Source organism: Bos javanicus, chromosome 4, assembly GCF_032452875.1.
Source record: "Bos javanicus breed banteng chromosome 4, ARS-OSU_banteng_1.0, whole genome shotgun sequence".
Lineage (NCBI taxonomy): Eukaryota > Metazoa > Chordata > Mammalia > Artiodactyla > Bovidae > Bos > Bos javanicus.
The window spans coordinates 10,537,157-10,556,096 of NC_083871.1; the positions used below are offsets into that span (position 1 = coordinate 10,537,157).

At 43.6% G+C, this 18,940-nt stretch overlaps 1 protein-coding gene and 1 long non-coding RNA gene across 6 annotated transcripts in view; one reads left to right on the forward strand and one right to left on the reverse strand.

The window, feature by feature from the left end:
- CDK6 (cyclin dependent kinase 6) overlaps window positions 1-18,940 on the reverse strand; it is a 261,465-nt gene that overhangs the window by 11,679 nt on the left and 230,846 nt on the right. For 4 of the 5 annotated variants that reach the window (XM_061413439.1, XM_061413440.1, XM_061413438.1 and 1 more), the window contains exons 6-7: window positions 9,819-9,869; window positions 4,754-4,889 (exon numbers count right to left, since the gene is read on the reverse strand). In XM_061413439.1, coding sequence (XP_061269423.1) covers window positions 4,754-4,889; window positions 9,819-9,869 — 187 coding nt within the window. The remainder of the gene's footprint in view (window positions 1-4,753; window positions 4,890-9,818; window positions 9,870-18,940) is intronic. The other variant, XM_061413441.1, reaches the window with a different exon arrangement.
- On the forward strand, window positions 4,822-17,974 carry LOC133245825 (uncharacterized). The gene is made up of 2 exons (XR_009735778.1): window positions 4,822-5,723; window positions 17,845-17,974. It is a non-coding gene; the product is annotated as an uncharacterized LOC133245825 (long non-coding RNA).

The following is an 18,940-nucleotide window of genomic DNA, read 5'->3' on the forward strand; positions in this document are numbered from 1 at the left end:
CCGCTGAAGTGGGCTGGGGTCTGAAATGCCTCTGAATTTCAGTCTTCCACGTCAGTGGTCCTCAACCCTTTTGGCACCAGGGACTGGTTTCGTGGAAGACAGTTTTTCCATGGACGGGGGTGGGGTGGGATGGTTTGGGGACAATTCAAGGGAATTACATTTATGGTGCACTTTATTTTTAATCTTGGAGAAGGAAATGGCAATCCACTCCAGCACTCTTGCCTGGAAAATCCCATGGATGGAGGAGCCTGATAGGCTACAGTCCATGGGGTCACAAAGAGTTGGACATGACTGAGTGACTTCAGTTTCACTTTATTTTTAATCTAATGCTACCATTGACCTGACAGCAGGTACTGGTCCGTGGCCCAGAGGCTGGGGACCCCTGCTGTATGTAATCTAGCTTTAACATCATCACAATTATGTAGACCTCTTCCATTTAATCTGAGCCCTTGAGTCTTTCACAGTCCTGATTGGATTAGCGACTCCTAAAACTCTGCTGAATACAACTGACCTAGAAAAGTACAAACAGAAAATTCTACACTTAACGTCAAGCGAATTTTTGGGTCCCCCAAAATCTTATTTATCCTGAGCTCCCTACCAGTCCATGGATGCCAACCTGTCTTCTGAAAATTAGGTCCAAACAACAAACAGAGGAAGGAGCTTGTTCTACTGTCTCTAATAGCAATAAACATCTTGAGAAAAGCTTTACAAGGGCTGAATTCTCAAAGGACAGGAAAGCAGGGGCAAAATTCTTGAGCTGGAGTTCTCTCTTCCCAGAGTCCAAGAAGGAGAAAATTATGTAGTGGCACTAGAAAAGGAAGTTGCTAGTTTAATTCCCAGGACATAGGAAAGAAGGAAAAAAAAAGTTGTGGAAATATGTCCAAGATAGAGACATCCCTAGAGGATCATCTGGGAGGAAGCCCTGTTCCCACACGACACTGATGGCTTAGAGCTGGGAGCGTGGCAGAGAGGAGAAATCCTTAGCCTACAGCGGGGCCTGTGTGTGAGAATCTCAAGCTGGAGGTTGTAACACACTTTGTCCTACAGAAATATTGTTAGAAAAAGTGCTTGAGTCTTGTTATTGCTCTACTTCAACAGAGCAACTGGCTATTTTGAGAATTAATTTCAAACTCTTGCGTAATAGTGTTGTTTCTGCAAAAAAACATAATTTGCTTGCCAAATAATTGACTTAAAACGAGCTTTTGGAATTGCTACTTGACTACTACAGTGGATCTGGATCATTTTCCAACACAAATTTCCTTTCTTTCCTTCTCTGCCTCCATTGGGGGAGTGTTTGTTCTATTAAAGTTGGCCTTGGCCGTGTAATTTTCATCAGTGAATGGAACATGGACAGAAATAGCAGGGTACCTTTGCCAAGCCTACCTAGGCCGTTAGGGGCATTGTATGTTTCTGCTTGCCCTTCTGGGAGGACCCACCTTCCTCCTATGATGAGAAAAACACGCCCCAGGGAGCCAAAGTCCCTTTGGTCTGGGTCCCAGAATGCGACACGTGGGGAAGACCAGCACTTGACCCACTGGCTGAAGAAGAGTTGTTTCAGATGATTCACAGAGCTGTCTCTGCCAGTGTGCAGACCCACGAGCAAGAGACAAAGGCTGACTGCTGATTGCTAGTGAGATATTTATTTTGGTTGTTTGTTACGCAGCAGAAGCAGACGAATACAAGTATCAAAAGAAAAAAAAAAAAAAAGTACTACCTCAGGCTCTGAAAGCAGTTAGATAGCAAGAACTCCAAAACTTCTTTTCTACAAGAGCATCATGTCTGGAGGACATACCCAGCCTCCAAAGTTAATCACGATGAACGGGACAAAACTTGTAAAGATATATAGGTTTGGGTTGCTAAAAATAATTCTCCCCCTGAACTGTCTTGTTACTGCAGACTACTTTCCTTATAGATTTACATAAGAGTATTTACAAATGTTGATGTATATATCCATACACATATGACTGAAGCATTGTATAAAGTCGACTTCTTTTCAGATAGAAATGGAAAAGCGTTAAACTTTAAAATGTTAATTGTCAACAATTTTCCTTTCCCTTGCCCTCCTCAGTAAAACATTTTCAATAGAGGAACAGTACTCTGAGGGTGGCAGGGGCCTCTCTCGTACTGAATGGGCTGCTTTCTCAGCTTTACAGTTCTGGCTCTGTCCCTCTAAGATGAAACGGTGAGGGCTTTTAGATAGTTCTGAGGTTTAAGGTCTTGGACTGTCCTTTCCCTGAATATCTGTGCATATTATGCTTCACGCTTAACCCTCAACTGGTCACCATGTTACTGGCTCTGCTTTTTAAATTTTTAAAAATCGATTGCTGGCTGTGCTGGGTCTTTGCTGCCGCACGCGGGCATTCTCCAGCTGCAGTGCACAGGCTTCTCATTGCGGTGACCTCTCCTGTTGTGGAGCATGGGCCCTAAGGCATGCAGGCTTTCCTAGTCGTGGCACACGGGCTTAGTTGCTCTGTGGCTTGAGGGATCTTTCCAGACTAGGGATCGAACCTGCGTCCCCCTGAATTGATGGCCGGATTCTTAACCACTGGACCACCAGGGGAGTCTGAGCTCTGCTTTTTATTACTCTCCTCTGCTCTTTATTCCTCTCCTCTGCTCTTCTAATCTCTGCTGCCACTCCTTATCTACCGACTTCCTTCTCTCTTTGGTAGGTTTCTTTGCTCCTTTTTCATCTCCTGCTAGTTCTTCAGATTAGCACGTGTAGTCTGACTTTGAAAGCCACCACCGCTATCAGGGGACCTTGAATGAACACACGGGATTGTCTGTTATCTTTAAATTTTAAGTTCTTCTTGGTGATTCCTACTGATGTTGGGGCCAGGAAATCTTTGGGGCTGTCTTTGGATGTTCCAGTAGCTGAAACAGTGGGTTACTTTAAAGTTGTTCATCATTGTGACTCTCTACCCAGAACCCTCTACTAAGAGAAACATTTCATTCAAAGTTCCTGCTGAAAAGGAAAGCCTATGGTGGCTGTATTTTATATCAGGTAGTCCTCACCCTCTCCCAGCATAGCTGATTGGGCTAGGAGTGCAGCTTGGCCTTAGGTACCAACCCATACCATGGTTTGGCAGCAAAAGGGTGAGGTGTGCCAGCCAGATTCCTCTCTGTAAGAATCCGATGGAGGAAACAAAGGCAGGAAAAATGCTCGCAGAGGGACTGGAGAGGAAAGGATCCGTGAATTAGTGAGTTCTGGTAGTCAAGGGACCAGCTGATATTAAGGGGAACAGACAGCAGGACCGAAAAGAAGCAACGAGGTGGAGTGAAGGGCAGGGAAAAGCAGAATTGGTAAGAGAAGGCGATGCACAGAACAGTGACATACTCTGGATGGCTCTCCATCTGCAGCCACCAGAAGCGATCCATCCAATCTCCTTTTCTTAAGGTAATGCAAATACATGCTTGGTTGCATTCTGGGTTAAAGAACGATTCCCCAAACAATAATTACGTAAGATTAGAATCACACCCCCCCTCCCCACCAAATGAGCTGTGAAATGTAAGAGAAATCAAGGAAGAAATTTCCTTGATAGCATGTAAACCACTGGGTATGTATGCGGTATACAGTGAGCCCTTGTCTAGGTGAATGTTCTCCTCTCTAATTAACCTATCTCAAAGGATGCGGGCCAGGTCCTCAGTGAGTGTCTTACAAACAGCAGGGAGGGAATAGGGCAGTGGAGGGAACTTTTGCCTAACCATCAAATGAGCCACCATGAGGTGAAGATGGAGTTAGGGCTTTCACTGGGAAAAATCCATGGTTCTGCAAACAGGCCAGTCAATGGCTGTGTCCATACAGAGCTGAAGCATAACATTTCTCTTCGGACTTATAGACTCTTAGGTCTGTATCTAAAATTTGTAATACGCTGACAGAATGGGAGCACTGGCTCCTCTGAGTCTAGGAGCACTTTCTTGGCTAGATATCAAAGGTTGTTCATTTGGCTGGTAAAGAATACACTCATTACTACTCATTGGGTTCCAGACAGCAGGAGTAGTCCAGGGGGTACATTGCCCTGGTCTCCAAGTACAGGGAATTATGTACAAAGCCAAGTACATGAGTTTGAGTCTCAAACAGGGCATAGACCTTTGTTTTTGGTGAGGTATTTTATATGGCAGGGCACGTTCAATACTTCTTAAATAAATCAGTAACTGGAAGGAGTCTTGCTATTTGGTTCCTTTGGAAAAACATCTTCCTAAAGATGTGCCTGTTTTAAGAAAAGACACATTTAGAATGCCAAACAAGCTGCTTAAAGTAGCAGGAAAGTGTAAACAAGGAAACATAATATTTACTTCTACTGAAGCATATGTTTAGACGAATCCAGAGATTCGCATTCAAAAGAACATTAAAAAATGGCAGAATGAAAGGGTGTGAATCAGACTCTTTCCCTTTCTATAGGACCTGAAGACACTGCAGAATCCAAAGTCACTAGCTGCCATGGGGGTGGAAATGAAAGCTGCAGAGAGATTTCAGCTCTGTCCTGTGAGGCTGCGGCATGTGAGGCTGAACTGATGCTGTGGCCAGCGCCCAGTGCGGACATAGGACTTCTCAATAGCAGTAACAATTCATTGCGTATCAATGCAATATCAACGTGTATCGATATCAATGCATTACCCATTATCATCAAAAGAGGGAAGTAACGTCATTAATCTAAAATGTGTAGGCAATGCATCACCAGCACACTAAAAATATTAGCTGACGAGTTCTATTCATGAGCGCAGAGAAGACCAACTCTGCATCGTGTGAACTTACCAGAAGCAGGTCTTTGCCTTGTTCATCAATGTCTGTTACAAACTTCTCAATTGGTTGAGGGGATTTTGAGTGAAAAGCCTGCCTGGGTAGGGCAACATCTCTAGGCCAGTCCTCTTCTCCCGGGAGTCCAATTACGCTACAAAAGAACCACAGGTGAATGGAAGCATGAGCTACTGTGCTGAAGCGATTTTTCTACCAATTCCAGAAGGAGGTGAAGCCTAAGGGAGGGGCCCGGGGAACACAGAGCCCAGGAGTCCCCCACTTGTGTGACCGGCAGGGCTCTTCTCTGTGCTAGTGCAGTATGGTGACCCTGGGGGGAGGGCAATCTCACAGGAGAATTATAAAGGCCACTGGGGAGAGAGACGCAATCACTCTGGCAGCAGCTGTGAGATGTAAGAGATCACGCAGAAATGGAAACTTACCAATAAGCCCTGAAACACTGCCGGACCAGGATCTAAATACTCAAAGGAGACCCGCATGGACGCATCATGTTTTCCCTTATGCCCCAGACGGCTTTTTGTGTCCTGATCAAACACTCCTGTGTTGACACACTTTTAGGATGCTCATCTAACATGATGTGTTGACACGTAAACCTGGTTGCATTTTGGGTTAAAGAATGAGTCCCCAAACAGAAATTACATAGATTAGAGTCAGACCTCCCAAATGAGGCTAAAAGGTATGTTAGTTCTGTGTAACACAAACACTATTTTATCATTTAATATAAAATTTAACTTATTTATTACATATTACATATTTACATATTACAAATTTAACTTATTTACATATTTTATAGAATTACTTTTTGGTATTGCAAAGTGAGCAAACAATCCATTAAAAACCCTGTTATCTTCTGTCTCCTCTGAGACTCATCCTAGGATCAGAGATGCAGAGAAAGAACTGAGCAATGTAAAAGCAGCACAAGCTTTGGAAACAGGCAGAACTGGGTTCACATCCTGAACTTGCCTTATCGGTAGGTAAGAACAAATTATTTAACTTCTGTGAGTCTCAGTGAGTCTTTATTTATATGACAAGGGTAATTATCTGTGGTGTTAAGGATCAGCAATGATTTCTGTAAAATGCACAGCACAGTGCCTGGCCCACAGGATCTGTCAACATCAATATCAATGTACTGCGTATCAATGCATATCAATATCAATGCACTACCCATTAGTATCATAAGAGGGAAATAACATTATTAATCTAAAATGTGCAGGCAATGCGTCACCAACACACTGAAAATATCAACTGATGAGTTCTATGGGTGTGTGACTTAAGGTTCTTCAGAACTATTAGTAGGTCTGTGGCCTTATACAACTTATACATTATATAGATGTTCCTTACAACTTATATACAGGTAGTAAGTAGGGTTGAACAAGGAAATTCAGGGGAAGCAAGAACTTATATCTCATATAGACTCTGATTAATTCTGAACCCTGGTTGGTGCAGTGGTAAAGAATCTGCCTGCCAATGGCAGGAGACGCAAGAGATGCAATTCAATCCCTGGGTTGGGAAGATCCCCTGGAGAAAGAAATGGCAACCCGCTCCAGTATTCTTCCCTGGGAAATCTCATGGACAGAGGAGCCTGGTGGGCTATAGTCCACGGGGTCACAAAGAGTCGGATACAACTTAGCGACCAAACAACAACCACAAGAAAAATCAGAATTTAGTGGACAGAATATATGGCTATTGAAATACTGAGCAAACTTTCTGACTACAGTTAGAAATGGCGCTGCCCTGCATTATAGTCTTCTTGGCCAGTACTTGCTGGGCCTGAGAGGCCGGGGTGGTGGTGTGGTTGGGGAGTTCTCCTGAATGGGTCTCCAGGATGTAGGAACAGGTAGTGGTAAATTCCACAAGATTTCTGCAGGACTTTGTTCCCCTTCTCTTACCTCGACAGAGCCCAGGCCACAGGTCTCACCTGGGAAGAGCAGACGCCTGCCACAGGGTGCCTGGTGAAAGTCACTGTTACCCCACCCGTGTCAGACATGCAGGGAGAGCCAGGTTACTGAGGCAGAGAGAGAGACTCACACAGTTACTGAAACAGATGAAGGTAAATGACAACTTGAGCAACAAACAAATTTAATAGCAAGATCCAGAATAAGAATAAAAAGAAGACAGCGAGAACGTTACCATTAATTATTTTAAAAAAATGTGTGTGTGTTTGGATAGAATGGGACAGGCAGAGGAAGAACAGAAGAATGTTTACTAAATGACTTTAAAACATTGCCTTTCTTTCATTTTTGGCTTTTTGGCCATTTTTATATCAATATTTTTGTGTACTGTTACCAGTTACCTAGAAATCAATTCTAACAACTCTTAGTACAAATTGAAAATCTTTTTTTATGTGCAGTTTTGAATATATTTATGTCGAGTTAAATCTGGCAATGTTGGCAGCTGAATGCCAAAAGTTCTCAGAAAAACAGTGTCCCTACATGTATATAAATAACTTTTAAAAGTGTTTTAAAATCTACCACCTCCTGAGACATATAGTTTAGATATATTATTATTTTCATTATATAGGCGGGGAAACTTAAGATGGGGAATAAAATGAATGGTTAAAGCCACACAGAGAAGAGTTCAGCCCAGAGGCTGGATAGAACTTACTCCAAATTCAGTATTTTATTTCCATTTTACTATGACTCTGCTCTTAAAAATGCTCTAGAATGTCACAGATTAAAAGCACTCAGTTTCACTTTCAAAGTACTTGCTGTCCTTTGAAAGTATAAATCTTCCTAAACACAGAAAGGTTTTCCCCCTTAAGAGAATGTGAATATGGCTTCCCTTTCAAATATATTCACTTTAATATCTATTATGAACTTTTATGGTCCATACATGAGTGTTGTGAAATTCTAAGAGGTCCATTCAAAAGGGCTTTCAGTATTTGGATCAAGCTGAATATAAGGCTTAAAAGTTGACATTTGTATTGGAAAGACTGACAGAGCAGGTTGTAACCTGCAAAAGTGAAAGTCACTCAGTTGGTCCCAACTCCTTGCGACCCCATGGACTATACAGCCCATGGAACTCTCCAGGCCAGAATACTGGAGTGAGGAGCCTTTCCCTTCTCCAGGGGATCTTTCCAACCCAGGGATCAAACCCAGGTCTCCCTCATTGCAGGTGGATCCTTTACCGGCTGAGCCACCAGGCAAGCCCACAAAACCTATAAATGGCATGAACGGCTGGGACAGAAATGACTTTTCAAGTGCTTCCAAGGGCCGCTAGGGTGCAGCACTGCCCTTTCTCTACGCCAAAGTGAAGAAAGCCTTCGGAGGAAACTGAACAGCATGACCCGACACAAGGCCAGAAGTCAAGAAGGAAAACCTAAAGGCACAAAACGTAGCGCGCGTCACGGCTTCTTTTCTGCGGACAACCTAGATCTCAGGCCCTGGCCAGAAGTGGAACTGGCTTCCCTTGGAAGCAAGTCAAGTGTGTTTGTCAGAGGTTCCTTCTGGTCCATCTCATGGGCTTCAAGCACTCGGGGCACCAGCAGTAAGAAGGGCGCTGGAGGCAGGCAGAACACCCAAATGGGGTCAGCTAGGAAAAGCAGGTGAAGGACTTCGGTGTCTGGCAAGCTGGCTTCAGTCAAGAGTGTTCTTGCTTTTAACAAGAGGGTCACGGGTAGGCCTGACTCTCACGGTTCCCTCTTCACGATCACATGCACACAAAACATACTCAACAGGGACAGGCAAGAACAGATGGGAGTTCATCCCTGAATGACCGAAGAAGCGGACATCCAGAAGCAGAGTCACGTGCAAGTTTGGTCCTGAGCTGGTCCCTCCGACCCAGTGGACGGTAGCAGCGGCAGGAGCAGTCACTGTGGCACCTGTCCTAGACCTGGGAAGCCCCCAGACGGTAAAAGGTGCACATGTGTTTTTCAGGCCTGAAAGCCACTGGGTCTGACACTCAGCAGTGATGTTGGCGCTCACAGAAGCCTGCTACAGCTGCTTCTAGTCGCCAAAAGAACAAACTCAGGTTCCCGTTTTATCCCAACTGTCTTCAGCAGCTATGCATGAGAAGACAGTGTTAAAATATAATGTTTTTCTTTAGGGGGACTTTTCATCAGTTTTACAGCCTGAATATCATAATAATCATGGGGATTCCTATCAAATGGTACAGACCAATGTACCATTTTTGGCTCTAGAACTCCCATTTCTTTTCTTGCCACTCCAATCCTGATGGAGCTTGGCAAAGGATGCCCTATTGCATGCTCTGTGAGAAGAAAAGCCTCTTCTTCACATTCTGGACACACAGAAGCATCCACAGCCTCACATGCACAAACACGCAAACACTTCACGCACTCTGAAAATCATCAAGGAGCTACGTCACAGACGACTGGAACCAAGGAATTCGAGCACAAGGAAGGACCTCTAAGTCACTTCTCAGGCGAAGAACAAAAAGATGAAGCAACTAATGATGAATTACAGGAAGAGCTGGCATTCTTACAAGCGCTTATTATGTGACACGGGGCACCAGGTGAGTCCTCTACACAGTGTTCGGAGTGACCTTCTCAAGGCTGCATAGCTCTTTAGCCACAGACAGAGGGATGGAACCTAGGATTCTCATTTCCTTTTTCAGTGTTCCAAAGAGAAGTCAATTGAGTAGCAGACCATCCTTTGCCCAGGAACACAAAACCAAACAATGCAAAGCCAACCTGGCTGATTACAGGATGTTCAATGGGGACATGAAGCCCAGTGAATAAGGATGGGTTACCAGGCCACTGAGCACCCCGCCCTCTGATGGTGGAAGCATCTGAAAAGACCCCAAGCAGACAACACAACAGAACTAAAGAACGGGAGCTCAGCCAAGCAAAGGGGAGCTGCCAAAGGAGCCACACGAGCAACACACAGGCTTCCAGGGCAGAGCAGTCAGGCCACACGTCGTGACGGGCTCTGCACGAAACGGCACGTCTACCACATCCCCACTCACCACACAAATAGTAACACTGTCTGCAGCAGCAGCTTGGGGTAGGAGAGACAAGAGATAAACGTGTTATATGAACGTCAGAGGAAGGTCAACGTAAATGTTCTAATGCTACAGACACGGATGTAAAATCACAGGTACTACTTACTCCAAGATTTTTCCTAGTTGGTCGACATCTGAACTTCCACGAAAAAGCGGCCTGAAAGAAAGACACACATTAAACAAGGAATTTTCTCCAGTTACATTTCAGTCCAGTTTGTCCTGATGATTATTTAACAGAAATCAACATATTCTTTGGGTGGGGAATAAGTAACCTTTTGTAAATGAAGGTTTTTCTTGCATTCTCCTTACGGTAAGGATTGCTCCGGAATATCCGGTGGTGCCTCACTCCCATGCTGGGTATCCTTTTCTCTTTTTTTTACTTGTTTATTTTTAGTTTTGGTTGTGCTGGGTCTTTGTTAATGCATGTGGGCTTTCTCTAGCTGCGGTGAGCAGGGGCCGCTCTCTAGTTGCGGTGCTCAGGCTTCTCTTGTTGCGGAGCACGGGCTCTAGGCTGAGGGGGCTTCAGTACTTGCAGCACGTGGGCTCCGCAGCTGCAGTGCACAGGCTTAGCTGCTCTGTGGCATGTGGGAGCTTCCCGGACTAGGGATTGAATGCATATCCCCTGGCTTGGCAGGTGGATTCTTAACCACTGGGCCACCAGGGAAGCCCATCCTGAGTATCCTAGTCTTAGTCACTGTAACAACACTGCCACCATCATATACAGGCCCTGGCTTCAAAGTCCTGTCTAACTTTGGGATCGGATGGAACCCATCACTATCTTAGTCTCAAAGCAGAGGTATGTGGAATTCTTTGAAATTATTTGGGTCAGATCCTTCTCAGAGCACCCTTCCTTTTTCTGTAACTGAAGTATGCTGCTGTTGGTGCTGCTAAGTCGCTTCAGTCGTGTCCGACTCTGTGCGACCCCATAGGCGGTAGCCCACCAGGCTCCCCTGTCCCTGGGATTCTCCAGGCAAGAACACTGGAGTGGGTTGCCATTTCCTTCTCCAGTGCATGAAAGTGAAAAGTGAAAGTGAAGTTGCTCAGTCGTATCCGACTATTCGAGACCCCATGGACTGCAGCCTACCAGGTTCCTCCATCCATGGGATTTTCCAGGCAAGAGTACTGGAGTGGGGTGCCATTGCCTTCTCCGAACTGAAGTATAGTTGATTTATAATATTAGTTTCAAGCATACAGCAAAGTTTTCCAACTCTCTCTCTCTCTATATATATACATGTATGAATGTATATATGTGTGCATGTGTGCATGCTCAGTCGCTTCAGTCATGCCTGACCTTCTGTGACCCCAAGGACTGTAGCCCTCCAGGCTCCTCTGTCCATAGGATTCTCCAGGTAAAAATACTGGAGTGGGTTGCCATTTCCTTCTCCAGGGGATCTTCCCAACCCAGGGATTGAACCCGGGTCTCCTGCATTGCAGGCAGATTCTTTTTTTAAATTTCATTTATTTAATTGGAGGATAACTTCTTGACAACATTGTGGTGTTTTTGCCATACACCGATATGAATCACACTTGGGTGCACATGTGTCCCCCCATCCTGAACCCCTCTCCCACTTCCCTTCCCTACTCCATCCCTCTGGGTTGTCCCAGAGCACCGGCTTTGAGTGCCCTGCTTCATGGATCAAACTTGCACTGGTCATCTATTTCACATATGGTAATATACACGTTTCAGTGCTATTCTCTCAAATCATTCCACCCTTGCCTTCTCCCACAGAGTCCAAAAGTCTGTTCTTTACATCTGTGTCTCTTTTGCTGTCTTGCATATAGGATCGATGTTACTGTTTTCCTAAATTCCATATATATGCATTAATATACTGTATTGGTGTTTCTTTTTCTGACTTACTTCACTCAGTTTAATAGGCTCCAGTTTCATCCACCTCATTAGAATTGACTCAAATACGTTCTTTTTTATAGCTGAGTGATATTCCATTGTGTATATGTACCACAACATCCTTATCCATTTGTCTGCCGATGGACATCTAGGTTGCTTCCACGTCCTAGCTATTGTAAACAGTGTGCAGGTGGGTTCTTTCTCGCTGAGCAACTGGGGAAGCTCATATAAAAATATATAAACATATTTTAAAATTATTTTCCATTATAGGTTATTACAAGACATTGACTATAGTTCCCTGTGGTATACAGTAGGTCCACATCTCTTTTATGTATAGTCGCTTGTATCTGCTAAACGCATACTCCTGATGTATCCCTTCCTCCTCACTTTTCCCTTTGGTAACTGTAAGTTAGTTTTCTGGTAGAGCGCCTTTCCTTAATATCACTCTGCTATCACAGTACTTCTTCATGGGTCTCTCTCCTTCCACTTGTCTGGAATGCTGCAGTGAGCTACCTATGGGGCTGTTTTTTCTGATCATACCACATCCCTTTCTCCCAGTTTTATGACAGCTAACTATGACAAGTTCAAAATCCTAACTCTGGGCTTCAGAGGCAATCGTGAACACGCAAGCCTTATTATCTACACCGAGCATTTAACTGACAACTTACCTGGGGACAAGTGAACTCACTTGGGGACATTTCTGGCACTTTCTTAAGCAGAGAGCAGGGAGTTTTCTAGGTTTGTCCCCTAACCTTTGACCTAGCGCTTTACCTGAACCGGTGTCCAGTTAATACATATCTTATTTTACATATCCCATGGTACACACATAAAAGTTCCCTAACTCCTGATTCAATGAACGACACCAAAAGGTATTTTTCAACAGCCATGTGTTTTTAAAAATACGTGCTGCCTATTATCAGAGATCTTTTAAAAATATTACATATCAATTATAAGGCCTTAAACTGGACCTCTTAAATATTTTTACAGACAATAAATTAACTTGCTATATAAGCTATATATGGAGACCCCTGCAAACTCACTGCAGTTTAGTAGCTAGAAGACACCTTAAAATTCCTCAACCATCTTTTCCATCCAGGCCATTTTTCTTGAAAATCATTCTTTTCATTTGTTTTATTTTTAGCCACACCACAACTTGCGGGATCTTAATTCCCAGACCAGGGATCAAACCGGTGGCCCCTTCTGTGGACATGTGGAGTCCTAAACACTAGGCACTAGGGAATTCTCAAAAATGGTTATTTTCAAATGCAGTGGAAGATAATTTATTTGTGACGTCATGGGTTAGATAGTGTTCGCTCCCCTCCGACCCCCAATTCATGGTGAAGCTCAACCCCAGTGCCTCAGAATGAGACTGTATTTAGGTATAGTCTTTAAAGTGTCACTCAGTTGTGTCTGACTCTTTGTGACCCCATGGACAGTGGCCTGCCAAGCTCCTCTGTCCATGGAGCTTTCCAGGTAAGAATACTGCAGTAGGTTGCCATTCCTTCTCTAGGGGATCTTCCTGACCCAGGCATTGAACCCGGGTCTCCTGCACTGCAGGCGGATTCTTCACCATCTGAGCCACCAGGGAAGTCCAATTTAAAGTGATAGGTAAGTTCAAATGAGGTCACAAAGATGGGCTCCAATCCGGCTTGAGTGGAGTCCTTCTGAGATGAGGAATCCAGAGGCACACGTGCCCACAGAGAAGTGATAACATGAGCACACAGCAGAAGGTGAGCCAAGGAGAGCGCTCGCAGAGAAACCCAACTGTCTGACACCTTGATCCTGGGCTTTCAGCCTCCAGAACTGTCAGAAAACAAACTTCTGTCGTCGAAGCCATGCAAGTCTTCAGCATTTTGTTGCAGCAACCCTAGCGAACTAACACAGACACCACTAATGCAGCCAAATTAGTAAAGAATTTTGGAGTTGGCGGGATTCCCTGGTCGCCCAGTGATTGAGATGCCATGCTCCCAGGGCAGTCGGCCTGGGTTCGATCCCTAGTTAGGGAATTAGATCCCACACGACGCAACAAAGAGTTTGCTTCCCACAACTAAAAACTGCAACTAAGACCTGGCACTGCCAAATAAATAAACATTAAAGAAGTTATGGGTTGGGTTCTAAAAGACATCCAGAGAGGTCTTAAAAGATAGCAAGGTGAGAAGTGAAAGTTTCTGAAAAGCTCAATAATGGACTCTTAACAGCTATGATTTATACAGTACTGGTGTCGTATCTGACGTAGTGCCACGGGCTGCCCTAACATCATCTCATTTAATTCTCACAAAAACTTTAGGAGCAAGACAGTATTACTATCATCCCTATTTTCTGATGAGGAAACTGAGGACTGGAGAAGTTTCATGACTTACCTAAGCACTTATAACAAATTGCAGACTTAAAATTTTAAACCAGGTCTGCTCTGCCCCAAAGCCCGGATGCTTCATTACTACGTTGTAATATTTTGATTTTGGTTACTTATGTTCTCTGCAATCACAGACAGTCACTTTAGCTGAGCCTCTGGGGTGAAGCAGCTCAGGGGCCCCTGACGAGCACTTTGTAGAGAACCTGATGTCTTGTAAGTGAGTGCCTATGAGTTTTTATAAAAGATTATTTGTTTGTTTATTAATGGCTGTTTTGGGTCTTCGCTGCTGCACATTGGCTTTCTCTACTTGCAGTGCTAGGGCTTCTCACTGTGGGGGCTTCTCTTGTGGAGCTCGGGCTCTAGGGCACGTGGACTCACGCAGTAGCTGGGGGCTTCTCACTGTGCGGGCTTCTCTTGTTGCGGAGCTTGGGCTCTAGGGCACGTGGACTCATGCAGTACTTGTGGCGTGAAGGTTTAGTTGCCCCTTGGCATGTGGAATCGTCCTGGACCAGGGATTGAACCCATGTCCCCTGCGTTGGCAGGTGGATTCTTAACCACTAGACTACCAGGGAAGTCTGTCTATGGGATTCTTACATTGCTTTGCAAGCGTCCAACTACCTTTAAATTCTTGCTCTACCTGAACAAGGAACAAAGCAATTCACCAGATCAAGGCTTTCTATCCTCTTCATAAAAACGTACTGATTGATGGCCCTTCTAGATCTTTAAATTCTTCCTATAGCCCAATCTTTTATAGCTGTTTAGCTCACACATCTTCGTGGATACATCATCTTTTAATTCTTTGGAAAGCACAGAACTCAAGTCACACAGAATCAACAGCTGTCTTTCTTTTCACACTCACCTATTTCCTTAATATTAAAAGTATAAATATATAAAGCTAAGTATGGCTGGCACTAGGTTTGGGAACAGGAACAAAAGTCCCCTCCTTGTTAAGCAAGTATCTGAGATGGCTGGAGAGGTGAGGGTGCCAGGTCAGCAAGCTCAGAGGCACCGGGAGCATCAGTCTAATCTGCTGAGCTGGTTAAGTTGCTATGTCAACATGCCAAGCCCCTCACCCTTCATGAAAAAGACTGGTACCCACAAGCATGAGTGAGATTACTTGTGAGGATTATGGAGCAGTTTAAAATAAGTATGTTGGCATAGCTATTGGGAAACAAACAAAGCAGATTAACTTGAACGGATGTTTCCAGGCAAAGGCGTAAGAACGTCTGCTTCATAGAGGTGGGTTCCGAGACCTCAGCCTGAAGCTCGGCTGTAACGGTAGTGGCTCTTGTCCTTACTGTTTTGGTTCTTAGCTCGCCTCTTGTTTTTGTCCCTTGGCAATATTCTAACTTTTTTTTTTTTTTTTTTTTTGCTGGTTCCACTATGTACTTGAGCTCGCTCTATCTTATCTTACATTTGCTATGTGTTTTAACAGAGGACTTTCAAGGCAGGTCGTCTACCATATTGTAAGAACTTGTAGTCTTATCTCTATTGGTTGGACTTGGCCCATGAAGTGAAAAGTGCCCTGCATTGTTGCGTTAGGACTGGCTCATCACTTTGGCTTCCTTTAATGAGGGTAGCAAGCAGAAGGGCTGGATCATAACCAATCTTCTGTGAGTACTCAGAAAAACATGCTAAACAGGGCATACTAGAAACTCAGGGGCTACAAAACGGTGTAGAACTCAAATTGCCCTTGCCATCTTAGGAAGTCTTGGTGTGCGATTCGGAAGTCTATTAACTTGTCTTTGCAGCAGATGTGGGATGGCTTGAGTTATACGGAGCGACTGACTCTGACTGCTGGCAATTTAGCTTCTATAAATCGGATCTATGGATCTTCATATGCAAAGAAATAGTCACAAGACAAGAGAAGGGGCATTAGGCCTAACTGGAACTGGTACTCTCAGCTGGCCAAGAGGTTGGTCATGTGATCAAATTCTTAAAATCACCTATTCAGTTTTTGGCTGAAAATTTGGAATAGTCTGTATGAGCTGGTTTTATGATAAAGGATGCTACGTACATCAGGATCATGGAGAAGGACAATGGGTTTAGAGGAGAGATGAAACTTTTCATCATGATGAACTCCTGGCTGTGCTACGGTGGCGTATGGAGATGTGAGAATAAGATCTCCCTAAGGACTTTCCCTGGTGTTTCCCTGGTGGCTCAGATGGTAAAGAATCCATCTGCAATGTAGGAGACCCAGGTTCAATCCTTGGGTCGAGAAGATCCCCTGGAGAAGGGAATGGCAACACACTCCAGTATTCCTGCCTGGATAAACCCATGGACAGAGAAGCCTGGTGGGCTTCAGTTCATGGGTTCTCAAGGAGTCAGATGTGACTGAGTGACTAACAAGGACCTTATTCTATCTTTAAATAAGGCTCTTTGGTAAGTGTCAGCCGTATTCAGTATGCATGCACCACGAACTGAAGAAACATACAGGACTGATATTTTCATAGAGATTATTTTGAATATTTCTTCCTCCTTCAGATTAGCTGAGATAAATAGGCTTCAATTCATATAATTTATGGCATATTTTAGGTGGACAAATATGAACATAATCTTTGATCATAATCTTTGGTTTAGTGATTACTGCCTTGAACAGTTGCTAACACACACACATGTATGAGTCAGACTGGTTGGTTCTTTATTACCATAAACTAGAGTTAAGTGGGAAGGAAGTAAAGGGTTGAAGGAGCAAGACAGGGGAGAATAAAAGACACAGGAAGACTGGAAGACTGAGACTAAGATAGAGGTGGGCAGATAGAGACAACCTGAGGAGGCCACAGGAATTTTAAACGCTGCTTCTTCCCACTGCCTCTTGTGGAAATCCTAGGGTGTACTTATAGAGGCTCCCCTTGAAGAATGAAAATGGAAAAGGAACGCTCTCTTATATTCATGAGACAGAGCCTCATCAAAGATAAAATCATACGGGGACTTCCCTGGTGGCCCAGTGGCTAAGGCTCCACTCTCCCAATGCAGGGGGACTGGGCTTGATCCCTGCTTAGGGAACTAGATCCCATATGCCACAACTAAGAGTTCGAATGTTACAACTTAAGACCCAGCACAGCTATATAAGTAAATTAGATAAATAGTTTTTTTTAAAGATAGTCATACATTAAAAAAAAATCACTGTGGGAGCAGGGAGAGACCCACAAAGCTATCCTATTTTGTCCGATTTTGGACATAAGACTCTCAGGTGACATATGAATTATTTTGGACTAATTACTTAAAAACATAGTTATCAACAGAGATATTCTGTTGAAGGTAGGAAATCTGAAGCCTGTCTTTATATTTTTAAAAAGAATTCCTATATACATATTTTGGGGTGGGAGGTTAATTAATGAAATAGAAAGATTATTATTACCAAAAACGTCCAAAAATAAAGAGTGCAGTTGCTTTACTAGATTAACATGTTAAAAAATCCTTTTATTATACAGAACATTACTTAAGGTAACTTTTACGCTTTTTACCATATAAAAACCTACAGTTCCTTTTAATGGCTGAGTAATATTCCATTGTACATATGTATCACATCTTCTTTATCCATTTCTATGTCGATGGACAGTTAGGTTGCTTCTGTGTCTTGGCTAATGTAAAGAGTGCTCCTGTGAACACTGGGGTACATGTATGTTTTTGAATTAGGGTTTGCTCTGGGTATCTGACCAGTAGTGGGATTGCTAGTCATAATACTTTTCAGTAGTTTAACCAAGTGGTTGGGGAACAGTGGAAATGTTATTTAAGGACCTTTGTTCAATCTAAGTTTTATGAATCCATTTCCAATTTTATGCCTACATCCCTTTTCTCTTCCTCTCGTTTATGAGCCTCCTTTTTCTCCAAAAGATTTTCTCCACAGTCTTTGGAACTTTTACGGTCTATTGCATAAACTCTCCTTCTGTTTCTCATGCCCCTGAGCCTCCTTCTATTTTGAATTCCCAGATAAACTTCCAGAAGGACTTTGCCCATGCTACCGTTTGAAGCCAACTTATTTGACAAGATACGTAATATCTGGAGGAAAACATCTGAAACTGAACATGGCTATGTTTTTATAAAAGAGGATTTTGCATGATTTCTGAGTATTTGAATATCTTTCTTCATCATTATACTTGATAATAGTTAATGCTGATAAAATAAATTCGATGAAAGGCATACATTTTCATTTATACATATAAATTTTTTTCTCTTTTTCCCAACCAAAGGGAGATTACTACAAAATACAATGGCAAATTGCATTCATTTCAAACTATAGCAAAGTCATTTTCCTTTTCATAAAATCACCGTTGTGCCAAAATAAATGTAGACCTTGGGTTTTTTTTTTAAACCAAGGATTTCTCTAAGGCTTTCTTAAATTTGTGAGAGGTTAAGCCTTAACATGGGCTTCCAAGTGGTGCTAGTGGTAAAGAACCTGCCTGCCAGTGCAGGAGACCTAAGAGATGAGAGTTTGATCCCTGAGTCAGGAAGAGCCCCTTGAGGAGGACATGGTAATCCATTCCAGGTTCTTGCCTGGAGAATCCCCATGGACAGAGGAAGCTGGTGGGCTATAGCCCATGGGGTCACAAAGTTGGACACGACTCAGCATGCACACATGCAAGCCTTAATACTCCCCCCAGCCCTTTACCATGTTGATTTCTCAGAATATATGCTGACTGGGGAAAGGGCATAGACTTTGGTGATAGACTGTTTTGGGTGTGAACCCCTACTCAGCCACTTCTCCCTGTAAGGCCTTAGGAAAGTCATTGAGCCTCTTTAAACCTTGATTGCTTCATCTGTAAAAATGTCCAGCTTATAGTAGACCCATAATGAAGAGCGGCTAAATACGCAGCTTTCTCAGACTTACATACGGTAGATGTTCCTTGTTCTGGCCACTATTACTCACAGATGATAAGGTAAAATATTTAGCATGATGTGTAAGAAAGGAAGAGGACGTCTGTCAGTGTGGTGGTTGCCCAAGTCAAACCTAACAGTCCTTCCTCTGGAGTCACTATATATTCTCCGCATCTGTAATGGGGCTTCCAGGTGGTACTAGTGGTAAAGA